At 41.4% G+C, this 25,305-nt stretch overlaps 1 protein-coding gene across 4 annotated transcripts in view; it reads right to left on the minus strand.

Annotated features, from left to right (window-relative positions):
• Positions 1–25,305, minus strand: part of LOC131033541 (THO complex subunit 6) — a 221,389-nt gene that overhangs the window by 49,979 nt on the left and 146,105 nt on the right. For all 4 annotated transcript variants that reach the window (XM_057964771.2, XM_057964772.2, XM_057964769.2 and 1 more), the window contains one exon: positions 12,593–12,673. In XM_057964771.2, the coding sequence (XP_057820754.1) occupies positions 12,593–12,673 (81 nt within the window). The remainder of the gene's footprint in view (positions 1–12,592; positions 12,674–25,305) is intronic.

The following is a 25,305-nucleotide window of genomic DNA, read 5'->3' on the forward strand; positions in this document are numbered from 1 at the left end:
TAAATGCTGGTATAGGTCAACCAGGAAGTTTTTCTATGTCCCTGCATGATCTGAGGGGCTATGTAACACAAATACAGCAATCACCTAGCCAGTTACTGCTCCTATATCCAGGAGGTGAGAAGAACAAAGTTATACGGTGAACCAACCACTCAACTGTTTCTAATTGCCACCTATCTTTGCTATAGTAGCTCGTGAATAATTACCACAGAGAAGTTCTTTTTCATTCAACGACATCGGATTTTTGTTAAATTCTGGGTGAATCCCTGCAAACTCAATTTTCAGTGCATGAGAATGAAAACCCTGCTTGCACAAGTGACTCAAGTAACCTAAGTAGCGCAGTGTTTTGGAGAAAAAGAATTGGAGTTTTAGGTCTGTGCACTACTAGTTTTCTATTTGGCAACTACTTTGGACCTGCTGGGCTGGGCAGATTCTCCTAACAAATGAAGCCTCATGGAAGGGTCTGCATGCTGCTACTCACAAATTTTAGTTCTCAATAACATACCTGGGCGGTAAATACAATCGGATCTAAAGTAGTACAAACCCTATACTGAACATCACCAATAGGTAAAGGAAACAGGACATAGGCGGCAATGGATCCATCATTCTACAGCATGATTGAAGCATTTCAAAAATATATCAGATCTGGAAATCTCTTGGACGACATTCACACATCTGGCAACCAGGGCTTGAGAATTGTTACACCTCAAACTCCAATCCATCGCTATCTTTCTTTCAGTCATATGCATCAATAGTAAATAAGGAAGAACTGATCTGTAATTCAATTGTTACACTCAGCTTGGACAGAAATAGACATCAGATCTAGGGTTTCCAAGACCCATCACATTCAGTTGGCAGGAAATTACCTCAAACCTAAACTTCTCCATGCCCAGCCTTCAACCAGCACCTTCTACCAGAGCAGGAGCTAGGAATCCAAGCATATATCAGCTCAGGAGGTCAACACGGCACTTCCAAAACCCTCATTGCACTCTTAAGTGTGAACTGCCCTATGCAGAAATTCACTGATTCACATAGAAATACACAGATTGTCCCTCTGAGCACAGTGATATACAGGTAACTTTTAGATCTGAATAGTTTAAATTGTATGTGAAGCTATATCTAGTGAGACAATAATCTATTGCATATTTTTGAGACGTATGTTGAAGGGTTTATTAAAAAGGAATAAACTTTGGTGCAGCTTAGTAAATATTCTGAATCTGCATTCATCTTTCTGTTTACTTTCTAGAAAACTATATTACATTGCATTTTGAAACTACATCTATCAAATTTCCATAAAGGGGGTCATTACAGGCAACCACCACCCCCAATCACCAACAATGCAGTGTTGCCCTGATTACATAAGGACAACCCATAGCAAGCAATCCTATGAGTACAACTATCTCCCAAAAACATTCCATATGTTAAGCTCATAGCATATAGCAGGAAGTCAAAGCAATTAGTTCCAGAAAGCACTTGTTGCTACGAAGGACACTCATTACAGAAATCAAAGGGCAACAACTTGCAAACTTGTGACACAAGCACACTAAAGGTAATTGTTGTCATTTTATGACACCCTTGGTCCATTGGTAAGAACCAATCAGACATATGTTCTATGGACCAACACTGCCCCAGTTGATCGAGGTTAAAAGCAATGGAATCATGGTTTGATGTGTTGCCTTGTCGGAAGTTCCTAGGCCCTCTTTTTCTCTTCCCCGCAACTCCGGAACCCCGAGGTTCCGAGGTTCTTTTCCTTAGCCGCTTTCTTTCCTACTTCGGAACTCCAGAACCTCGAGGTTCCGAAGTTCCCTTCCTTCCCTTAGCTTTTCTCCAATTTCTCTGAAACCCCAAGGTTCCGAAGTTCTTCTCCCTTCCCCTTCCCTTCTTCGGAACTCTAGAACCCCGAGGTTCCGAAGTTCCTTCCCTAGCTTAGCCCCTCCTCTCCTTAGCCCTTCTACCTCCTCCTCCGAAACCCCGAGGTTCCGAAGTTCTCTTCCTTGCTTCCCCTTCCTCTCTCCAGAACTCCAGAACCCCGAGGTTCCAACGTTCCTTTTCTTCTCTTCCTCTCTCCATCACGGAACTCCGGAACCCCAAGCTTCCAAAGTTTTTTCCTTAGCCTTTTGAAATTCTCCGGAACTCCGAAACCCTGAGGTTAGAAAGTTCCTTGTTGCTCCCCTCGTCTTCCTCACTTCGGGAGTCCGAGCTTCCGAAGTCTCCGGACTTTTTTCCAACTGGCGACAGTTCTAGATGGCGTGATTGACACTCAAGGCTTTTAATGCTCCGACAGTTTTGGTGACTTGTGCACTTTCTTTTGTGGAGCCACAAGGGTGCATTCAATGTTTTTGGCAGGATTTCCATTAGGGAGGTACGGGGCCATGTTTGGTGACTTATGTCATGTCTGACTTTGGAAGGTTAGTCAATCCACCTTCTCAGGATTGGTCTTTGTGGATATGGCTAGGTTGCTTGCATGTACGAGTCAAGTGTATGCACTTCGAGACTAACATGCACAGATAATGATCACCCTTGTAACCATTTTTTTTAATTTATGAAGGTTGTTAAGCCTCATTGTAAAGGGTTCTCTCCCTGCTAGTTTGAGCTATTCCATGCTCTCCCACTTGCTCTTGTATTTTTCTTGCATTTATGCAACTATAAGTTTGGCCATTGGCCTTATAATTAATTGAAAATCACCACTCTTGCCTTCTTTCAACCTATGTATGGTGTGTATGTTTTCTTACCTTCATTATAGGTGTATGTCTTGTGGCTTTTCTCTCCATATATGTTGTGTTAACTTGTTTTCTAAGTGTGACTTGTGGGAATCCTTCTCCCCTCTTGACACTTAGCGAATTCTAACCTCCATAAATTCATTGGAGTCACTCATGCAACTGAATTTTTGGTGCATCACCTCCTATTTCAAGGATTTCACTCTTCCCTTTACCTCTGCAAGTTGTTAGGATAGCCCTAGGAATTAGTATAAAGTGTTGAGTTGGTTCAACACTTGCACCTAATTGAAGAAGGAAGTCGACCTTCTTCGGAGATTCAACCCCTTGCGCAAGGTCCCACACTTCGGGGTTGTTTCCATGTTTCACAAGGTTGCTGAGTTGATAGCTTAGCAAGGGTGCAAGCTTTTGTGATAACAGTTTTTGGCACGCCCAGTGGGACATCATTCGAATTAAGTACTAAGGATTTAGTGCTATTCTTAGTATCTCAGCCTTTAGGGGCAGTCATCTTAAAGCACTTGGCGACTCTGCTTACTTGCTAAACCCCGGAACTTCGAGCTTTCCGTTACTAATCGCTGAACTCCGGACCCCGGACTCCCCGAGTTCCTGAGTTCTCCCAACCTTGCAACTTAGGAACCCCCAGGTTCCGAACTCCTGAACTTATTCACCCCAGAACCCCGAGGTGCTGAAGTGGTCATACTCCGCAACTACGGACCTCCGAACTTCCGGGGTCGGTTGCGGATTTCATGCCCAGAATGCATACAAGGGCATCTTCTAGAGGCAGTTTCCAATTCGTAGAGCTCCCATCTGCAGGCTCTAAAAGGTGGAGAGGTAGACCTTCATTGTCACTAGTCAGGGGTGTCAAGGTTGTAAACACTCCATCTCCCAGGTCTTGTTCTACTCCTCCATTTACAAGACCATTACTACCAAGGGCTCCCACCACTCATATCAATAGACCATTGTTTCGCATGGCTAGAAATCAGGTTTTTGTTACCTTCAATGGAGGGAGTCCCCTTATTTTGACTCAATGGAGTGGCATACCAATGGCTGCATTGAAGAGTATACCATACTTCACTGGTGAAACAGCTACTACCCCCATTGAGCACATTCAATACACTGCAAACATCTGCTTCATCCATAATATCACTCAAGATAATGTCACTGTCAGACTCTTAGCCACATCTTTGAAAGGCAAAGCTTTGCAATGGTATAGAGGGTTGTCGTCTAGCTCCATTCACAATTGGGATGAACTAGGGGAGAGGTTGTGCAACCATTTCGAAGACAAAAGTGATCACCTACCACTTATGGAGCAGTTGACTATGATCAAGAGGGCACCCCACGAGTTCATGAGAGATTTCAATTTCAGATTCCATAAGACATGGAATAGAATTCCTGCTTTAGTGAAGCCAGCTCCAAATCATGCCTTCTTGTATTATCTTAGAGCTCTCAACAGCGATATAGTTGTCATGGTACAATCAATGGGTGGAGCCTCCCTACCAGGTGCATATGACATAGCCATAAGAGCAGAAAATTGTCTGATTCAGGCTGGGAAGATAGCTCCAAGGCCTCCAATGCCTCTCTTCCCAGAAGCTCCTACTCAACAACCCACCTTGGCTCCTATCCCCATGGCTCCCACAGGACAATCATCCACACCCTCTACATCTTCCAATGAGCTCCATGAGGTCAAGTCTCTACTGCAAAACTTTGGCAATGAATTGGTGGCACTAAAAAGAAAACAAACTCAGTATAGCAGACCTTACCAAGCAGAAGGTCGGAATTATCAGCAAAATAGGCCATCCTTTCAAGGGCAAAACCAATGGAGCAACGCCAAGCCATTAAATAGTGTGAACCCCAAAACCGCAAGCAACTCAAAGGCGATAGTTCCAATGCAAAATAACCTTGCCCAAGAGCAAGATTGGTGTCAACCATGCAATCAGCCACACAACCAAAGTGCATGCCAAAATGGAGGGATTGTCCAAACTTTAGTAGTACAAGATGAGCCGACCACTTCTGGCCAGCAATATGACCCAAATCAGCCTAGTATGGGTACTCAGGCTCACTTACTAGGGGATTCTACCTTTGTCAATTGGTAGGAGGCAGAATTTTGTGGTTTGAACCAAACAAATGGTGAGTCCATGCTGCAGTATGCAAGGTCAAAGAAGAGAGCCATGGGGGCTGCCTCACCTTCAACATCAGCCCAAGCTCCAACACCCAATGTAGCCATCCATGATATAAGCCAAAGTACCATGCAAGGGAACAAGAGGTAGGAGGAGACCCAAGTCGTCCAAAGAGCAAAGGCAGACCTTGTAGCCTCAAAGGGGCCTTTAAAGTTTGTTGGTGTTCCTTTCAACATAGTTGATCAAATGAAGAAGGCCAACCTCAACGTCACTATGTGGGAGGCCCTTTCAATCCCACCTTAAAGGGATTTGCTTAAGAAGGCACTGAACGACGTCGATCAGTCAAGTGGTGAGGCATCAGTCAGAGAAAGGGCAGTCTCCACCAATTTGGTGCAACCCAAGGAGGAGGAAGATTTGAGCAAGATCAGCAAGCCTCCCCCTTTCTATCTCTCCTTAATCATAGGAGATAACTTGGTTCACAACTATATGATAGATTCAGGAGCTAGTAGCTCAGTCATGCCTAAGAAGGTAGCTGATCTTCTTAGCATAGAATACGAACCTGTGACCAAAGGGGTGGTCCAATTAGATGGCACTTCTATTAAGACAGTAGGGGTGGTGAAAAATTTGAAGTTAACCTTGCATCCATGCCCTGGTTGCACTGTCTTGCAAGACGTATCCATCATCGACCTCCCCACCTTCTTTGCCATCTGCCTGTCTAGAGACTTCACTGCCAAGATACATGGGTACCTGTCTTCTGACTATTCCCATATGCTATTTCGAACAAGGTATGGAAGCAAGGTCACCATAAGGGCAGAACCCATTGCCCAAAACCACATTGAGCCCTACACCTCTAGCCCTATAAACATGAATTGCACTTTGTATGGAGAGTGAGAGGAGTGTACTGTCCGTGAGACTGCCACTCTCTTGCAAGAGGTTTATGATTGCTTGCTAGACGAATGGGCCAATGCCTTTCAGTTTGATCCATTAGCTGAGGCTTAAGAGACTGGCCTTGGAACCTATTGTATCCATGAGGAGGATACTCCTATCCCTAAGCTCATCAAGACACAAGGAGATTCAGAGGGGTTATGGAGCATGTTTTTTGATGGTTCAAGAAACAAGAATGGTGCAGGTGTCGGGGTAATGCTTTCTCTTGAGCAGGAGAAATATTTCTTCTCTTTTAGGCTTCAATTTGGTTGCACTAACAATGTCGCTGAGTATGAAGACTTGATCCAAGGTCTCCAACTTGCGCAAAGTAGAAAGATCAGATCTTCGCAAGTATTTGGAGATAGTGAGTTGGTTGTTAACCACATCCGAGCCCAAAGTATAGCAAAGAACAACCTACTCAAATCATACAAACACAGGGTTTGGGACTTGATTGAAGGATTTGAGGCCTTCAATATCCAGAGCATTCCTAGAGCTCAGAACAAGCATGTTGATAGGCTTGCAGCGGTTGGTGCTCAGTTCGACATACCAGCGCATGTTGCAAGTGAGAAGGAGCATCACATCAGGCTTGTTGTGAGGCCTGTTGTCCCAGACAATCAAGTAAATTGGCAAGTATTCGAAAGCGATCGACAAATCTTCAACTTCTTGCAAAATGAAATAGAATTTTCTACTAAAAATCAGTCTAAGCTGCAAGACCAGTATGGAGATCAAATCATGCAGCTCAACTCCAATAAGTTGCCTAAAGGTCTAGTTACCTTGGAGGGCATTTTCAACTTGGATGATCAGTTGAAGAAGAAAATGAACTTGGCTGCAAAGAGGGGTGATTACAAGCCAGATGTTGTTGCTGAGGGTAGGTCCTTGAACTTGGGCAAGGCATGTTCCTCAACCGAGCAAGAGGCCTTTGTTGAGCTTTGCCAACAATATGATGACATAGCTGCTTGGACCTACAAAGACTTGAAGGGTTTTGACCCTAGCTTATCCCAGCATACCATAGAGCTAGACCCAAATGCAAAGCCAGTTAGACAAAAGAAATGGCCAATAAACCCCAAACTTGAGCCACTAATGAGGAAGGAGTTGACCAAGCTCATAGAAGCCAATATCATCTTCCCTGTCAAGCACTCCTCCTGGGTGGCCAACCTTGTCCCTGTAAGGAAGAAGAATGCGGAAATCAAGCTATGTGTAGACTTTAGGGATCTCAATAGAGCCTCCCTGAAGGATCATTATCCCCTTCCCTCTATGGAACAGATTCTCCAAACGGTCAGTGGCTCAGAAAGATTTTCATTCTTGGATGGGTATTCAGGCTACAATCAGATCTTGGTCCAAGAATCAAACCGATACAAGACTGCATTTACTACTAAGTGGGGTACCTATGCTTATTGTAAAATGCCCTTTGGGCTAACCAATGCAGGTGCCACGTTCCAAAGAGCAATGGACATGATTTCAAGGGTGTATTAGCAAAGTTTGTGCTTGTATACCTTGATGACATAACTATTTATTCGAAGCATGCAGCGGACCATCTTGGTCATCTTGAGCAAGTGTTCATGAAATGCAGGGAGTATGGTGTGTCCTTGAACCCTAGCAAGTGTGTATTTGCTACTAATCAAGGAAGATTGCTAGGACACATTGTATCCAATGAGGGTTTGACCATTGATCCAGAGTGAGTGGAGGCTATTCTTTCTCTTCCACTCCCCAGTCACAAGAAAGGATTGCAAAGTTTCCTTGGTAGGATCAACTTTGTGAGGAGGTTTATTCGAAGCATGCAGCTGACCATCTTGGTCATCTTGAGCAGGTGTTCATGAAATGCAGGGAGTATGGTGTGTCCTTGAACCCTAGCAAGTGTGTATTTGCTACTGATCAAGGAAGATTGCTAGGACACATCATATCCAATGAGGGTTTGACCATTGATCCAAAGCGAGTGGAGGCTATTCTTTCTCTTCCACTCCCCAATCACAAGAAAGGATTGCAAAGTTTCCTTGGTAGGATCAACTTTGTGAGGAGGTTCATTCCCAACCTTGCCACCATGGTAAAACCCCTCACTTCCATGTTGAAAAAAAACTTGGCTTTCAGTTGGACGAATGAGGGAAGGGTCGGTTTCGAAGAGATCAAACAAGCAATTGCTCAAGCCCCTACCCTTGTCAACCCTAATTACGAAAGGGATTTTATCCTCTATACCTTCGGAGGAGAATCCAGCATTTCAGCTGTCCTAACACAGCTGAACGACAACAAGTTGGAGCAACCTATTGCTTTCTTTAGTGAGGGGCTAAAGGACTATGAGCTTAAGTATAGCTATGTAGAAAAGCAAGTCCTCACTGTTGTAAGGGCATTAAAAAAGTTCAAGCACATGTTGTCCAACAACAGGATCCAGCTCATAGTTTTGCATGCAAGTGTCAAGGATTTCCTTCTAAACAAGGATATCAGTGAGAAGAGGGTTGGGTGGATAACCAAGGTCATGGGATATGACATCAACATCAAGATCACCAAGCTTGTAAGAGGCGGGGGCCTATGTGAACAACTTGTCTCATCTTCTGAGAGTACTTTAGAGGTCACCCTTGTGTTACAAGAGGATCAACCAACTGGCAACAACACTCAATTCAGTGGGGTAGGTGACATGATCACCTTCTTAATGGAATGTAGATACCCCCAAGGTTTGGACAGGACCAAAAGAAGGCATTTCAGGTTGCAGTCCATTCCCTATGTTTTAGTGAATGGCACTCTTTTCCGAAAAGACTCCAATGGAGTCTTACTAAGATGTATCGAGCAAAACCAAGTCAACAAATTGTTAGAGGAATTTCATGATGGCTCTTCAGGGGGCCACTTCTCTGCAAGGACTATGGCTATCAAAATAATGAGGGCTGGTTATTACTGGCCATCCTTATTCATCGACTCACATAGATAGGTGAAGAATTGCAAGAAATGTGTGCTCTCTTCTCTGGGAAGCAAAGACTAGCTGCCCTACCTCTTCATCCCATCCAAGCAGATCAACCATTCGCCCAATGGGGTTTAGACTTCATTGGCATGATAAAGCCGCCTTCTAGTGCTGGCCATAAGTGGATCTTGGCCACAACAGATTACTTCACTAGGTGGACAGAGCTAGTTGCATTGAGGGATGCCACTGAGGCCTCAGTGTTGGAATTCCTTGAGGGAATTATGACAAGATTCGGTGTCCCCTCCACCATCATATCAAACAATGCCAGGGCATTTGTTGGAACCCAAATCAGTTCTTGGGCAGTTAAGCATGGTGTATACTTGAAGACATCATCCAACTATTTCCCTCAGGGTAACAACTTAGCTGAATCTTCCAACAAGAACCTCATCAGGATAGTTAAAAGAACAATTGAAGACAATCAGAGGGTATGGCATATTAAGTTGAAGACAGCCTTATGGGCTGACAGGATCACACCTAAGAGGGGGATTGGTAACTCCCCTTTTATGCTAGTATACGGGAAGGAAGCAAGACTCCCAACTTTCTTGAAGTTACCCTCTCTTGAACTAGCACATTAGCTGGAATTAACAGAGAATGATGCCATGACAGTAAGGCTAGCAGAGCTGATGGAGCTAGAGGAAGTTAGAAGTCAGGCTATGCATACACTTAAGACTCATCAAGAGCAGGTCAAGAAATTTTTTGACAAAAAGGCGACTAATAGGGTCTTCAAGGAGGGAGATCTAGTTCTCAAGTGGGATGCAGACAGACCAAAGTTGGGCGACACTCCAAATTTGATGCTATCTGGAGTGGTCCATATGTCATCACTAGTAGCAAGGAGGCCAATGCATTTCATCTCTCCAGGCTTGATGGCGAAGTTCTTCCCATCCTAGTGAATGGGATTCATCTCAAGCCCTGCTTCTAAAGAGGGTGTTGATAACTAAGTAAATATTAGACTAGAAGTTGTTTTGTTTTCATAAGTGCTTATGCACATGCCACGTTCTCTTTAAGAGGGTGTGCGCTCTAGTTTCTAGTTTTCCTCCAAGTGATGGCACACAAATGTTTCGGGTCTTTTCAATGACTCAGTGCCCAATGGATGCTCAAGGCTTCTGGACTTCATGCTAAGCAGGCAAGCATCCCACAGAAATCGCCAAAAATGTTGTCATTTTATGACACCCTTGGTCCATCAGTAAAAACCAATCAAAGATACGTTCCATGGACCAGCGCTGCCCCAGTTGATCAAGGTTAAAAGTAGTGGAATCATGGTTTGAAGTGTTGCCTAGTCGGAAGTTCCTAGGCCCTCTTTCTCTCTTCCCCGGAACTCTGGAAGCTCAAGGTTCCGAGGTTCTTTGCCTTAGCCGCTTTCTTTCCTGCTTCGAATCTCCGGAACCCCGAGGTTTCAAAGTTCCCTTCCTTCCCTTAGCTTTTCTCCAGTTTCTCTGGAACTACGGAACCCCGAGGTTCCGAAGTTCTCCTCCCTTCTCCTTCCCTTCTCCGGAACCCCGAGGTTCCGAAGTTCCTTCCCTAGCTTAGCCCCTCCTCTCCTTAGCCTTTCTCCCTCCTCCAAAACTCCTTAACCCCGAGGTTCCGAAGTCCTTCTTTTCTTCTCACCTTTCTCGGAACCTCGAAACCCCCAGGCTCTGAAGTTCCTTTGAGCAGATCCTCGAAACTCCGGAACCCCGAGGTGCCGAAGTCCCCTTCCCTTGCCTTCCCCGGAACACCGAGGTTCTGAAGTTCCCTCCTAGCCTTTCTTCCTTCTTTTTCTTCAGAACTCCGGAACCTCAAGGTTCCGAAGTTCTCTTCCTTGCTTCCCCTTCCTCTCTCCGGAACTCCGAAACCCCGAGGTTCTGAAGTTCCTTTTCTTCTCTTCCTCTCTCCATAACGGAACCCCGAGGCTCCGAAGTTCCTTGCTCCTTCCCTCGTCTTCCTCACTTCGAGAGTCCGAGCTTCCAAAGTCTCCGGACTTCCTTCCGACTGGCGACACTTCCGGATGGCGTGATCGACACTCAAGGCTTTCAATGCTCCAACAGTTTTGGTGGCTCATGCACTTTCTATTGTGCAGCCACAAGCGTGCATTAAATGTTTTTGGCAGGAATTCCATCAGGGAGGTACGGGGCCATGTTTGGTGACTTATGTCATGTCTGACTTTGGAAGGTTAATCAATCCACCTTCTCAGGATTGCTCTTTGTGGATATGGCTAGGTTGTTTGCATGTACATGTCAAGTGCATGCACTTCCCTACACTTCCAGACTGACATGAAGGGATCATGATCACCCTTGTAACCATTTTTTATATATATAAAGGTTGTTAAGTCTCATTGTAAAGGGTTCTCTCCCTGCTAGTTTGAGCTATTCCATGCTCTCCCACTTGCTCTTGTATTTTCTTGCATTTATGCAACTATAAGTTTGGCCATTGGCCTTATAATTAATTGAAAATCACCACTCTTGCCTTCTTTCAACCTATGTATGTTGTGTATGTTTTCTTACCTTCATTATAGGTGCATGTCTTATGGCTTTTCTCTCCATATATGCTGTGTTAATTTTTTTTCTGAGTGTGACTTGTGGGAATCCTTCTCCCCTCTTGACACTTAGTGAATTCTAACCTCCATACATGCATTGGAGTCACTCATGCAACTAAATTTTGTGCATCTCCTAGGTGTTTCAGTTAATTCTTTGGGTCATCTCAATGGGGAGAGAAACAATCTCTTCTTGGTGCATCACTTCCTATTTCAAGCATTTCTCTCTTCCCTTTACCTCTGCAAGTTGTTAGGATAGGCCTAGGAATTAGTTTAAAGTGTTGAGTTGGTTCAACACCTGCACCTAATTGAAGAAGGAAGCTGGCCTTCTCCGGAGATTCAACCCCTTGCACAAGGTCCCACACTTCGGGGTTGTTTCCATGTTTCACAAGGTTGCTGAGTTGAGAGATTAGCAAGGGTGCAAGCTTTGTGATAACAAGAATATTTAAACAAGCAGTGAATAATACAGGGCACAGTCGATTAACACATATGGTTTGAAATATGCATGTGCTTTAAGTTAAATGGGCCACTAGTTTTCGTAAGTCAAAATCAAGATAGAACAAAAAGGGCACAACAAAGGTAAAAATAAAGCTCAATGGGCAAGTAGAGCAAGTGTGTAACCATCTCAACCCACTTCTCGATGCAAGGGGAGCTTTTAATTACTAGTAAAAACAAGTAATATAATAGCGACCGAAGAGTCTTTACTCCTTCCAAACAAACACTAGAAGATCAACATCCAAATAAAGTGCATAGCATGGATAAACAAGATGGAATGTTGGCACTTGGCACCATATAAACACAAAGGCAAAGGGCCAAACTAGAGAATAAAGTCAAACATAAAAGGCCACATGACTAAACGTATGATCATAGCTAAAGAACATAAACAAAACTATTTTGCGCAAGCACTATATTCAAGTTGCCAAGGCATCATGATTTTCAGCTCAATATGGGATAAAACAAAAGCAAACCCTAAATAAGAATCTTAGAGCAGTTATCATTTCAGGGTTATTAGGGCAACAAGGGAAGCATAGGTGACCAGAATTTTGCAATTCCAGGGCACATACCAACACCTACAGGCTATAATTTCTTTTTTCTCATCACCTTGGTCAAGCTGAGTCCATACCACTCCCAAAATAAGAAAATGAAAACCTTCATCTTCATAGAAATGGTGTCCTCCTAAAATCCATTAATTATAAAAAAAATTGAAATTGCTGAGTACAATTATAAAAACTTCAACATGAAATTGCTGAGTATAATTATTAAAAAATAAAATTAAGGATGTATTAATTAACATTGTGAAATTCTAGCAAATGATAAGTTGTGCAATTATAGTACCATTAATAGATTTTTCCATTCATTAAGTACATTATTCCAGCAAAATATAAACCTGGTTTTGTGATGGCCGAGCAACAATACAATGCAAATAATCTGAATGCCCTTTGAATGTCATTGTGATTTTGCCAGCATCCTGCCAAGGGTCAAAAAAAAATTTGATGTTGTCACAAGTAAGCAATGGAAAATGTAAGTCCTGTAAGAACATCGCATAACACGAATATAGAAACCGTCAAAAACATATGTATATAAACAAAAATGGCAAGTACATCTAAAACTGTTTATGTTCATTTCAAAGATAAACATCTATACACTTCAAATGGACTCAATATAGCATTAAAGCATTTGACTAGACCAATTTGACGAAAAATAGTGTTTCAAATAATATGTGACGCGATATGTATGGATGAAAGGATTATTATTATTAGGTATATATGGGATGAATAGACACAAACATGTCACCTATGTAAGTATCCGCCTAAGTATGTGTTGTGCGTATTGCACACAGACCCCGTCTTTGACGGGGGACCCCCCTTCTAAGTTTGATTTGCCCGGTAGAAGAGAAATTGCCCTCGCAAGCCAAAATGAAGGAAAGAACGCACAGGTTTGCCGAATCCCCAATCCGCCCGAAACTCACAAAATATTATTTTAGGCCGAAAAATAAGCAAAAAGTTAAAATCAGCTAAAAGGGGGGCAAAATACCAAAATTCCTAAGTTTGCAAAGTGGCCTTTTGGCCCGAAAACCCAACTCGCGCAAAATGACCATAGTGCCTAAAAATGCGTAAAACGCTAAGGAGTGCAGGATGGGAAGTTTACGCGAAATGCTTGGTTCACCCCTGAAATGGGACAAGGCTCACAAATCTCCTCCATACGCCGAAACTTACAAGTTCGTGAAATCTCTTTCATAGCCACAATTTCCAAATCGTGTTGTGCCTAATGTCTTCGCAAAGTCTTCTTTTTGGCCGAAATTGAAAGACAGCCAAAATGCCGAAAAGGAGTTACAAGTTCGCGAAAGTGGCAAAAAGCCCGAAGATCTTCATTTGGCCTTAAACCAACAGTGAAAATCGCGATAACCTTCGGCAGGCCGAAAAGGGTGAAAAGGAAAGCTTAAACTTGCAGAATGACCTCCTAAGACAAAAATATACTGAGTTAAGATCTCACGAAACCTCTCACTTGGCCGAAAACCAAAGGCATTTGAAAATCTCACAAAATCGGCCTCTAAGCCGAAAATATAAAATAAGAATATCGCGAAAAATGTGAAAAGCGTTAAAACGTAAAAGCTTTTCAAAAGGCATTCACAAGCCGAAAATCACTTGATAAAATAGAGCGTTTAACATAAATTTGGGTTTGCAAAAGTTGCTTTCAGCCCGATAACGGGAAAATCAAAAAAAAAACGAAAGTTAAGTAAAATTGCGAACTTTGCAAAATAGACTTTCAACCCGAAATTGCAAATACGTAAAAGGGCGTTAAAACTAAAGCTTTTCAAAGGCCCCTTTTGACCCGAAAATGGGAAAAGGTAAAAGTGTTTTAACTTTAAAAAACTTTGCAAAATGCCCGAAAATGGAAAATGAGAGGTAAGGCATTAAAGTTTGCAAAAAACCCTCTTAGGCCGAATTTCAAAAATGAGGTAAAATCACTAACTTTAAAACTTTTCAAAGGTCTTCATATCCCGAAAATCGTAAAGTTTTCAAAAGGGGCTTTTAGCCCGAAATGAAAATAGAGGCAAGGCGTTTTAGTTTTGTAACTTTTCAAAGTAGCCTCCCGGCCCGAAAATTGAGTGGGCAAACATTGTGATTTTAAATAAAACTTGAATTTCACCTGTTGAACCCGAAATTGCCACAAGGGAGTTTAAAACTTAAAAGGTAAATCTTGCAAAACCTCCAATATTCCCGAAATTCCAAGACTTAGGTGATTAAAGATGAAATCGCACGAAATTTTACAAGGACGGCGCTAAAATGGAAGGCCAAAACCTAACATTTTAGGTGAAGCGGTCAAGGGCATTTAAAGATACATCGCACAAAGAGCTTCTTGACCCAAACGTTAAAATTTAATATTTGTTTAATTAAATTAATTTTAATTTTTCAAATTGATTTATTAAAGTGAGATTGATTTTTCACAGGACGTTATCGTAGAGAACCAGGAGAAGGCTTGAAAACACAAATCGAAGAAGGATCGCAATCAAGGCTAGGCGCTGAACGCTAAAGAAGATGTTGGAACGCATTGCAGGAGCGTGAGATCTAAACCAAGCATTGGGAAGCGTGTCACTGAACAACAAGCTAAAGTCCACCATCGAGACCCAAAGACCGAAGAACACTTTGAATGCGGCAATCATGCATTCTCAAGAAAAGTGCACAACTGGATTTAATTCTAGAAGTTCAGTTTCTAAAAGCTGAAACTATTTTATTGTAAAATTGCCTGTGGGCCCCACTCAGATATTTTGAAAGAAAGGGGAAACAAGTTAGTTGTGGATAGTTATGTCCAACTACCAGATAGACCCGAATTAAAGCCAAATAGTGGCAGGTAGTTGAGATAGTGGTTGGGTGGATGACTGAGAGTTTAATAGGCATGGGTTAAGGCTGCCAGCTTCTAGAAGGCAGATCGGGAACCTTGGATACAATCCATCCTAGCCTCTGATTCATATTGTAAAAACTATAAAGGGCAAAGGCCTTTCTTTTGTAAAGAGTTAGACAATTAGAGAGAATTTTGTAGTTACAGTTCTATAGTTAGATTTTAGAAGTTAGAATAGGTTAGACCTTAGCAGTAGCATAGAGATGTTGCAGAAATTGTTATAATAGGCGGCTGAAATCAATATATAGACATTGATTTGGTGTTTATTGTCTTGTTTTCATCCTGTTTGCATGGTTTCTCTCAGTATTTTCGATAGATCTTTTTCTTTTGGGTGTCCAGGTATTTGATAGATTCAGGCTCATATCATTGAGGATATACTGATTGTGTATCCTTTTGTATGGTTAACCTGAGCCTTTGAATTGTGCTTAGTTCAATTGCAGGTGTCTGTTTGAGCTGCGCCAAAATTGGGTGCTTAGTCGTGTGTTTGCAATCTGAAAATCTTCCAAGTCCCCTTGAAGATTGCACCGTTCCTGCAAGGTTGTGAGCTATTCTGGCCAAGCACTTGGATGGAGCTGCTCATGAGTGGTGATATCATGGGTCGGTCACTCTTGACCATAGCTCGATTAACACCTACAATGAGTTCACCAACAAGCTCATTGAAAGATTTGACACTAAGGATCTTGAGGTGAAGTTTCGTGAGCTTGAACAACTGAAACAACAAGGATCATTGGACACCTACATAGCTGATTTCCAAAGACTCGTTGCGATGGTACCAAACATCACGGATAAGAGACTTGTGGTCCATTTTATTAAAGGACTAGAACAACCCTTGAAAGGTTGGATTAAAGCCTTTGACCCACCCACCTTGGCTGAAGCAATCAAGATGGCAAGAAGTATGGGGTTGGCTGCCCCTAAGTCAAAATTTCAGTCCAAGCCTTTCCCTTTTCGAAAGGACAAGAAGAAATTTCCAAATCAGTCCAAGAAGTTTCCCTCTAGGATGGATGATGAGCTACGAAGAGAGCTTCGAAGGAAGAATTTGTGCTACTCTTGCAAGGAACCATGGGCCCCGGGTCACAAGTGTTATGGAAAGGGCAATGCGCATCGTATGGAAGCCTATTCTATTAATGGATCAGGTTCTGAAAATTCAGAACAACAAACCGATACAGGGGAAAGTGAGTATGAAGAGGTTCCAAAAGAGGTTGTATATGGCCATGAAGATACCGATGTAGTTGCTCAACTATCTAGTCTTCATAAAAATGAATCATTTAGAGTCCAGGGAATGCTAGGAGAACACCGAGTGATTGCTCTTATTGACACTGGAGCAACTCATAACTTCATAGATGAAAGGATTGTTGCAAAGAGAGGCCTTGTAACTGATGAGGTTGAAGGATTCAAAGTAATGGTGGAAGATGGTTCCACTATGTCTTGCAACCGGATGGTCTCTAATATGTCTTTGAAGTTGGGAAATTATGAAGTCAAGGATGACTTCTTTGTGGTTAGCATTGGAGGAACTGATGATGCAGTGCTTGGCATACAATGGTTGTGATCTCTTGGAGAGATCACTCTCAATCTGCAAACAATGGAGTTGAAGTTTATGTCTGAATGGAAGAGAGTGGTGTTAAGAGGGATGTCTAATGGAGGATCTCGAATTGTGTCATTGAAGAGGATGGAGAGGCTGATCCGTCATGATCAAGTGGAGTGCGCAGCGCAATGCATGATCATGCCATCTAATCCAATAGAAGAAAAAAGACACTATCCTCCCGATATTCAAGAATTGATCACTAATAGGAGTAAGGTCTTTGAAAGTCCACCCCCTAGGAGACCTCCTGAGAGAGGGACTGAGCATATCATTGAACTAGAGGAAGGAGTTAAGCCCGTCATCACTACTCCATACCGATATCCCAAGAAGCGGAAGGATGAGATAGAAAAAGCTATAGAAGAACTTTTGGATATGGGATACATCTGGCTGAGTAAGAGCCCCTTTGCTTCAGTGGTGGTGCTAGTGAAGAAGAAGGATGGGACCATGCACATGTGCAGGGATTACCGAGCTCCCAATTAGAAAACCATGAAGAATCGGTACCCTATTCCCAGAATTGATGAGCTCATTGATGAGCTACATGGTGTTGTTTTCTTTTCTAAGATTGATCTCAAATCCGGCTATCATTAGATTAGAATGAGGGAATCTGATATTGAGAAGACAGCCTCAGATGCCACTTTGGGCATTTTGAGTTCCTAGTCATGCCCTTTGGGCTAACTAATGCTCCTGCAACCTTCCAATCCTATATGAACAGAATTTTTCAGAAGCAGCTGAGGAAGTTCGTGCTTATCTTCTTTGATGACATCCTCATTTTCAGCAAATCATGGAAGGAGCATTTGAAGCAAATGGAGGAAGTACCAAGCATTTTGGAGTCCGAATCACTATTTGCAAAGGAGTCCAAGTGTGAATTTGGAATGAAGGAGCTGCTCTACCTTAGCCATATCATTAGTGCAGACGTAGTTAAGGTTGATCCTAAGAAGATCAAGGCAATAATCAATTAGCCTCCACCTGAGAACTTGACACATCTGAAGAGGTTCTTGGGTCTATGTGGCTTCTATAGGAGATTTGTGAAGGGCTACTCTCAGTTGGCTCCCCCCCTAACAGATCTCACTAAGAAAGGAGCTTTTGTATGGTCAAAGAAGGCACGAGTAGTGTTTGACAAGTTCAAGGAGATTATGAGCTCGTGCCCTTCTTTGGCTTTACCTAATTTCTCGAAGCCCTTTAAGCTTCAATGTGATGCATCGGGAGAAGGTGTTGGTGTTGTTTTGATGCAAGAGAAGCATCTAATTGTGTTTGAGAGAAGAAAATTAAGAGGAGTTGAGAAGACATATTCTATCTATGACAAGAAAATGCTTGCAATCATGCATGCTTTGACCAAGTTTAGAAAATACTTCGTGGGAAGCAACTTTGTTGTCAAGATAGATCATAATAGCCTCAAACACTTCATGCACCAAAAGGATTTGAATGAAAGGTGGCAGAAGTGGGTAAGTAAGCTACAGGCTTATGACTTTGACATTGAGTACGTCAAAGGCAAGAACAACATTGTAGCTGATGCGCTTTCAAGAAGGCCCCATTTAAATTCTTTGTATGAGCTTACTGCTGATTGGAGGGACTTATTGCTTGCTGATTATGCCAAAAATCAGCTTGCAACCAGCATAATTGAAGGTACTTTTCATGATGAAAGGTACAAGGTGGTTAATGGGTCGATACTCTACAAGGGGAGAATCCTTTTGTTGCCCGAATATCTAAAGGAGAAGATCTTGCAGACTTTCCATGACATTCCTCTTGCTGGTCATCAAGGATATTTCAAGACCTACAAGAAGATTCGTGAGACGTTCTCGTGGAAGGGTTCGAAAAATGATGTGTTGAGCTACATTAAGGAGTGTCTCACTTGCCAAATGAACAAAAATGAGCATACTCTTCGAGCTGGTCTATTGCAACCTCTGCCTATTCCCAATCAAAAGTGGGAAAGTATTTCAATGGACTTCATCATGGGATTGCCGAGAGCTCAAGCCAAGGACATGGTGCAACTGTGTCAAGATATTTTGAAGGCTTTGAAGAATAAACTCCAGATTGCACAGAATCAGCAGAAATTGTAAGCTGATCAACACTGTGTAGAGCGCTCATTTGAGGTTGGAGACATGGTTTATCTTAGACTTCAACCATTCAACTAGTCTACTCTCAAGAAGAGTGAAGCAGAGAAACTCAAGCCACGTTTCTATGGGCCATTTAGAGTCATCAAGAGAGTGGGTGCAATGGCTTACGAGTTGGAGCTACCAGCGAGTAGCAAGGTGCACAATGTCTTCCACGTGTCACACCTGAAGAAGGCACTTGGACACAATGTTGTGGTCTCTTCAGATTTACCACCCTTGGATGAGGAAGGACAGTTGGTGTTGAATCCAGAGGAGATCATTGATTCCAGAGAACGCTCTTTGAGGAGGACAATCAAAGAGTATTTGGTAAAGTGGAAGAATTTGCCTGTGGGGGATGCTAATTGGGAGAATGAGGAGATTCTGCAGCATCCTAACTTGCAGTTGCTTGAGGACAAGCAATCTTGGGGAGTGTGGACTGTAATGTCCCCTTCTCAACAGTAATCAGCTCAGTTAACTGTAAGCCTATTTCAGAGACCCCTAGGCTAGTCAGAAGAAAAAATTAGGGTTTCCTAACTCTAGGAGGATGTTTCAGCATTTTCGATGGCTTTCATGTTGGAGTTTGTCAGTTTTGGTTCCGGATTCCTTCTCGGTTTTCAAAAAGCATCGCAATGATAGTACATGCATAGCAAGCAGCGAAGTTTTGCAAACTTACTATTTTTAGTAAGTGAACATGAAGGCAGCTTATTTCTCTAGGTTTTTCTAGGTTTTTCTAGATTTTTTGAGAGTTTCTTTGGGTTTATCTAGGTTTTTTTGAACTTACTCTTAATAGTAAGTCACGACGGCTGCTCAGAATGTGGTTAAAATCACTTTGGAAACACTTACTATTTTTTTATAGTAAGTACTATTTTTGGCAGGACTATTTTTGCCAGGTTCTTGTGTTCCAGCTCAGATGGCTATTTTTAGCAATGTAGTTCAGTACTTTGGCCTCAGCTCAACATTGGCAGTTGTCAATAATTGAAGAAGGTATATTTTAAAGGTTAAGGCTTATATTTATTTTTTTTAGACTTGGACTTGGAGAGAAGGAATAATATTTTTATACTAAGTCTTTTTGGCGAAATATTTTACCTTCTTAGTGGGGCGTCAAAATGCAATTTGATTTTATGACAAAATCAATGGTATTTCATAAAGCCTAATCTTCATCAAAAGTGGCGGCCACCAAAGGGAGAAAATACATTTGTTGCTAACCAAAATATTTTATTACTTGGGTGATATAGAGAGGTAATGAAATAACATGAAATGAAATGTAAAATTAGAGGAAATTTGAATGCCATTGTTTAACCCCATATTGGACGGAGCAAAAGTTCGATTTGGGGGAGAAAGTTATAAACAGGTGCCTTGGCCTTGATTTGAGACTATCCATGAATATTGCAACTAAGTGTTGCCAGAATTTCGATTGAATGCTTCGAGGAATTCTTAGCTTCTCACTTGAATGATAGCGACTAGTTGAGACTATGAGACTATTCTTCACTCAGGAGAATAGATGGAGTTCATTGAGGAGTTTATGTTTGATGTTTTCTGATCTTTTTGGTGTGAAGTGTGTGAATTGCAAGTTATTGGTTTTCAATGTGGTTGTAGGTGCGTTTAATTCATAAGTCTTTGCATGGATCCCTGTTGGTTCTGGGTATTTGTTCCATCTTTTCCCTAAGCCTAGGCGATTCTTCATGTCAGTTTCCAAAACTTAATTCAAAGTCTTGATTTTTATATTGCAAATCGTACTTTCTGCCCTAGTTGTACCATGTTGGAGCTGTCTTGGGATGCATACAAAATATTTTGGGTGAGTATGTTGCATTTTGTGGGTCTTAGCATGATCGCCTACCTCCGAGCTTTCATTTGCAATCAATTTTGAGTTATTTCGTGGAGTATTGATTGAGTTGTGAGCATTTTAATGTGGTTTAGTGTTGCTCGTCTGCATTTTCCAGCTTGTTGTTCTTGCATATCAGATTCTGAAAATTGAAGTGTGTCATGTGTTTTTAGAGTAGTTAGTCTTTGTAGCTTTGGGAGTGCATAACACATCATCTGCAGTGATGGACAATGATATTCTCTAATCTAAAATTCATGCTATGTAATGTAAAGCTGATTAGTAGTACTAATAGCTATCTTATTCTGATTTGTAACACAAGACCCATTGAATAAGTGGAATAGGTTGGCTTTGCCGCCAATCTTATCTTATTGCAATGTTGTCCTCCTGTTGAATAAGCAGTTGAGTAGATTGTTATTATCATTTTCAGTTCTCCCACTAAACAAGTGGTTGAGTGATCATTGTTTACTTTAGTCTCTCTCGATTGTAATTGGCTGGTCACACCGCCAAATTGTTGTTAAAACTTCTATTACCCGATGGACAAGCGGAAGGGGTTGGCTTGCCGCCCAACATTGTAATTTCTAGTGGATTTTTGAAGCTAACAATCCCCTTATCACTCTATGCTCTCACCTTCCCACATTGGGCTCTTGGTGATCAAAGAGTGGAAGGGTTACCTTTCAGCAGTATTGTGATTATCTTTCCTAACCCTAATAGGTGCTTTGTGATGTTTGTAATTGGAAATAATTGAAAAAAAAAGTAAAGGGATATTTCAATAAACCCTTCTTGGCCACCAGTTGTGCATCAATAAAATTATGCGTAGCCCCTATGTCAATTAGTGAAATTACTTGTTGGTCGTGTATCGTACCCCGCATCTTGAAGGTTATTGTCTTTTGAGCCCCTATCAACAGTGTTATGGTCTTTTCATCTCCAAACTCCCCTTCGGATGTATTTTCTTCATAACTGCATTCTGAATCAAATTGTTGTTCTCACGTCTCTTAGGATGATTCTTCAGCAGAAAAATACTCAATCTGTTTTGCCTTTGCTTTAACAATACACTTATGAGAAGGGTCCCATGGTTCTCTACAATAAAAACAAAGTTTCTTCCTCCTAAGCTCATTCAACTAGTCACTGTCTAGTCTACTTGAATCATTTTGGGATGGGTGAGTATCATTGTGTTTATGCTTCTTGTCTGGGTCTTTTTTGTGTGGATAACCCTTTGAGTGAAACTTGTTCCTTGAACTAGAAGCCGCCATGTCCCTAGCCTTCTTAATGGCTTCCTGCGATGTAGGTGGATTGAAAGCCTTAATCCACCCCCTCAACGGATCAGCTAGACTATCCATAAACAACACCATGATCCTCCTCTGTGATATGTCAGCAACCAACACTAACATTCCCTGAAATTCTGAAATATAAGTCTCAAGTGGTCCCCATTGTTGGGTTGAGCTAGTTCCTTGAAGTCCAATTATGGGTCCTTTTTGTCGAATCTCTCTATCAATCTCTCAATAAAATTATACATAAGAGGTAATCGGATCATGCCCCATAGTAACCATGTCATGGTGCCACCACTCATGCAATGTCATCAAGTTGTATAGCTGCGTATTTGATTGCCTCTTCCTCTGGCATTGGGTTAAGTTGAATATATGTGTCCACCGTTTGAACCCAAGATCGTGTTGTGGTCTTCCTTGAAGCATCAAAATATGGCAAAGTCAGCTTCCCTATTTTCTTCCATAATTCGAAATTTTGATTCCTATCTCTGGCATATGACATGTGCCTCATCCTCACATCAATACAATCCCACAAGGATATAGTTGCCTGAAAATCTGATCCTCCACTCTCCCAATCTCTTCTAAATTGATCATGTAAATCAGTCATTTGAGGCGCATTCACAAGCTATGTGGGTGCCCTAAGTGGGAAGGTAGGTAGAAGAGATCTAGAGCTCACCGTTCTAGTGGGTTGAGCTACATTTCCTCCTTCGTTAACCCCATTTCCATTTTGTCCACCATTATTACCCCCATTGCTCCTACCATTGTTTCCATCTCCAGCATTAGCATTAACATTAACATTAATATCCATTTGCCTAGCCATCATCTAAATCATCAGGTCCATCCGCTGGTTTTGTTCATGTGCCCTCAGTTCTGCCTGTCGCTACCCTTGCATGCATCGTCCCATCATATTAAAGAATCTCTCCACACCTAGATCTCTTCTCTCACCCATATTATCAATGTCTTGTTCTCCTACAACTCCTTGTTCTTCTAGCCCTGTATTTAATGCTGCTCTATTCCTTCGTGTGTTGTAATGGTGGTTGAAAGGTTGCTGGTCATATCCAGACATATTACTATATGCTCTTACTGTACCCTCCAGGATGGCAGGATGCATTGCTCTAATACCACTGTAAGAACCCCTGTCCTTTCTAAACTTATATTTTCAGTTTGTGTGGTTTGTCATTTTGTCAAACACTTGGCATGTATTCATCTTTAGGACTGATTTCTAAGTGTTTTTTTTTTTTTTTTCAGAAGTTTAGAGTTTGTGTTTGATATTTGTTCTCAATGCCAAATCATAGATAAACACATATAAATGATTAAAAATAACATGGGAAACAAATGATGAAGGAACACACCATAAATTTATGATTTGTCCTTGAACAACAATGAAAATTACAATCATATGAGATCTGATACAGGTTTGTTATTACTACAACAATGACGAGTTCCTTCAGATTTGAGGGTTATAATTAATGAAAAAGATTTCACACATACTCAAATGCATAAATAGAAGCCCATTATCAATTGGAAAGCACATATGTCTCAAATGGTGACCAAATATTAAGTAGCTAGCTGATATAGGCAGCAAATGACCCTTGAAATCCTGATATTTAAAGCTAACCTCCAAACCGTAGCTGAACAATACGAAACTCTACCAACATATGCCAAATCCTTCTTCAAAAATCTCCTCCAAACCCTATGCACAACTCAGCAATGAAATACTCACAAATCCTTGCTCAGAAAAATCAAAACCTACTACTAAAACTGCTCCAGTCACTGTAGCAGCACTGTTCATGCTACTGTAGAGAATCACTATTCACATTACTGTAGCGAGTTACTATTCTCACCACGGAGCAATTCACTATTCACCATTCATTGTGCATAATAGACTTCACTAATTTGCAAGCACCAAATAAACCCCCAAAATATATATTGCAGCAACGTGGAGATTGCTAGTTGGGAAGGATTTCGTCCACAAAGCCCCAAGAAGATTATCTCCTCAAAACTTAACAAGTATTTTCTTCAATCAACCAAGCATGCCTAAAAGAGAGCTATTGAATCTCTTTAATAACTCTCTCAAGAGAGTTTGTTCACTCATCGACAATGTGGGATAAATAATATTACTCCCTTTTAACAACTTATGTCTCTAATGTGTTATAAAATAAAGGGGAAGTCTTTTAATTAAATATTTTCCAGAACTATAGGCTTAACATTAATAAAGTTAAATATTTAAATTTAACTTTATAAATTAACTTTATTAATGCACAATAAATCCTATCGATGATAAATAAATCTTTTGTCGATATAAAACATTTAGCATCGACATGTTACTGCCACTGGGGATCCCAACAAGCCCGAAATGACTTAAAACTACCTCTAAACACTTCGGAAAGATCTACAACAGAAACTGCCTAGGCCAAAACACCTCTAAGTCCCTTCAATATCCTAGTTAGCCTACGAGACCATGGGGAAATAGGCTAACGACAAATCATACTATGCATGCTAGAAAGGGGGCATTACATGGGTTAACGCCACTTTGCACATTGTGCAAGAAAACTTAGAATGGAAAGCATTATGATTTCGACACCAATTGGGCAACAATAAATCTTGTATTGAAGTGTGATTTCCCAACTCTTCTTCTTGCTTAGCACTCTTGAAGACAAAACTTTTGAAATTCTCAAATGTACCCTCGCTTTCATCGGATGAGGAATCTTGATCATTTGCAAGTTTTCTTGAGGAGCTGAACAACTCAACATCAAGACCTCTGGTGTTTTCAACTTATATTGTCCAAGGCCTGATTCTATAAACAAAACTTCATTATTATCTCCATACTCAATGATCATAAGCTTGAGTCTAGGGGTATTTTCTATTCTAATTTGGTTTGGAATTCCCCTCCATGGTAATTATAGGTGTGAGAAATCTGCTGAGAAATAACCATTCAATCTTCTAGTCCATTCTCCTCCTAAGACCATACCATGTCCATATGGTATGTCGACCACTGAGATGTCAATAAATTGCTGAACTCTAGGATCAGCTAACAATTGCATATGAATATTATTTAATTCTCTTGCGATCGGAACTTTAGCTTTGTCGAGCTAGGTTACCTTCTTATTTGTCTTGGTGGGCGTCAAACCCATCTTGTGGCATATTGCTAAGGACATCACATTACTTGACACTCCTAAATCTATTAGGCAATTGTGCAAAAGTTTTCCAAAGATTTGGATTGAGACTAGGAAAGGAGCAGGTTTATCCTTCCCTTGATACAAGACAGTTGATTGTTCTTTTCGTGCAATCTTTTCTACTTCTTTTACTTCAGCCAACAAAATCTTACCTTCTTTTGAGGGATTCTCATTCTTCTCAATTTTCTTTTCGTTGGGACTTTGAGAGACCTCTTCAATTTTCATGGTCTTTTGGCTACGCAATAGCTTTTCTCCATTCTTTTTTTTGTTC

The sequence above is a fragment of the Cryptomeria japonica genome, chromosome 1, assembly GCF_030272615.1.
Source record: "Cryptomeria japonica chromosome 1, Sugi_1.0, whole genome shotgun sequence".
Classification (NCBI taxonomy): domain Eukaryota; kingdom Viridiplantae; phylum Streptophyta; class Pinopsida; order Cupressales; family Cupressaceae; genus Cryptomeria; species Cryptomeria japonica.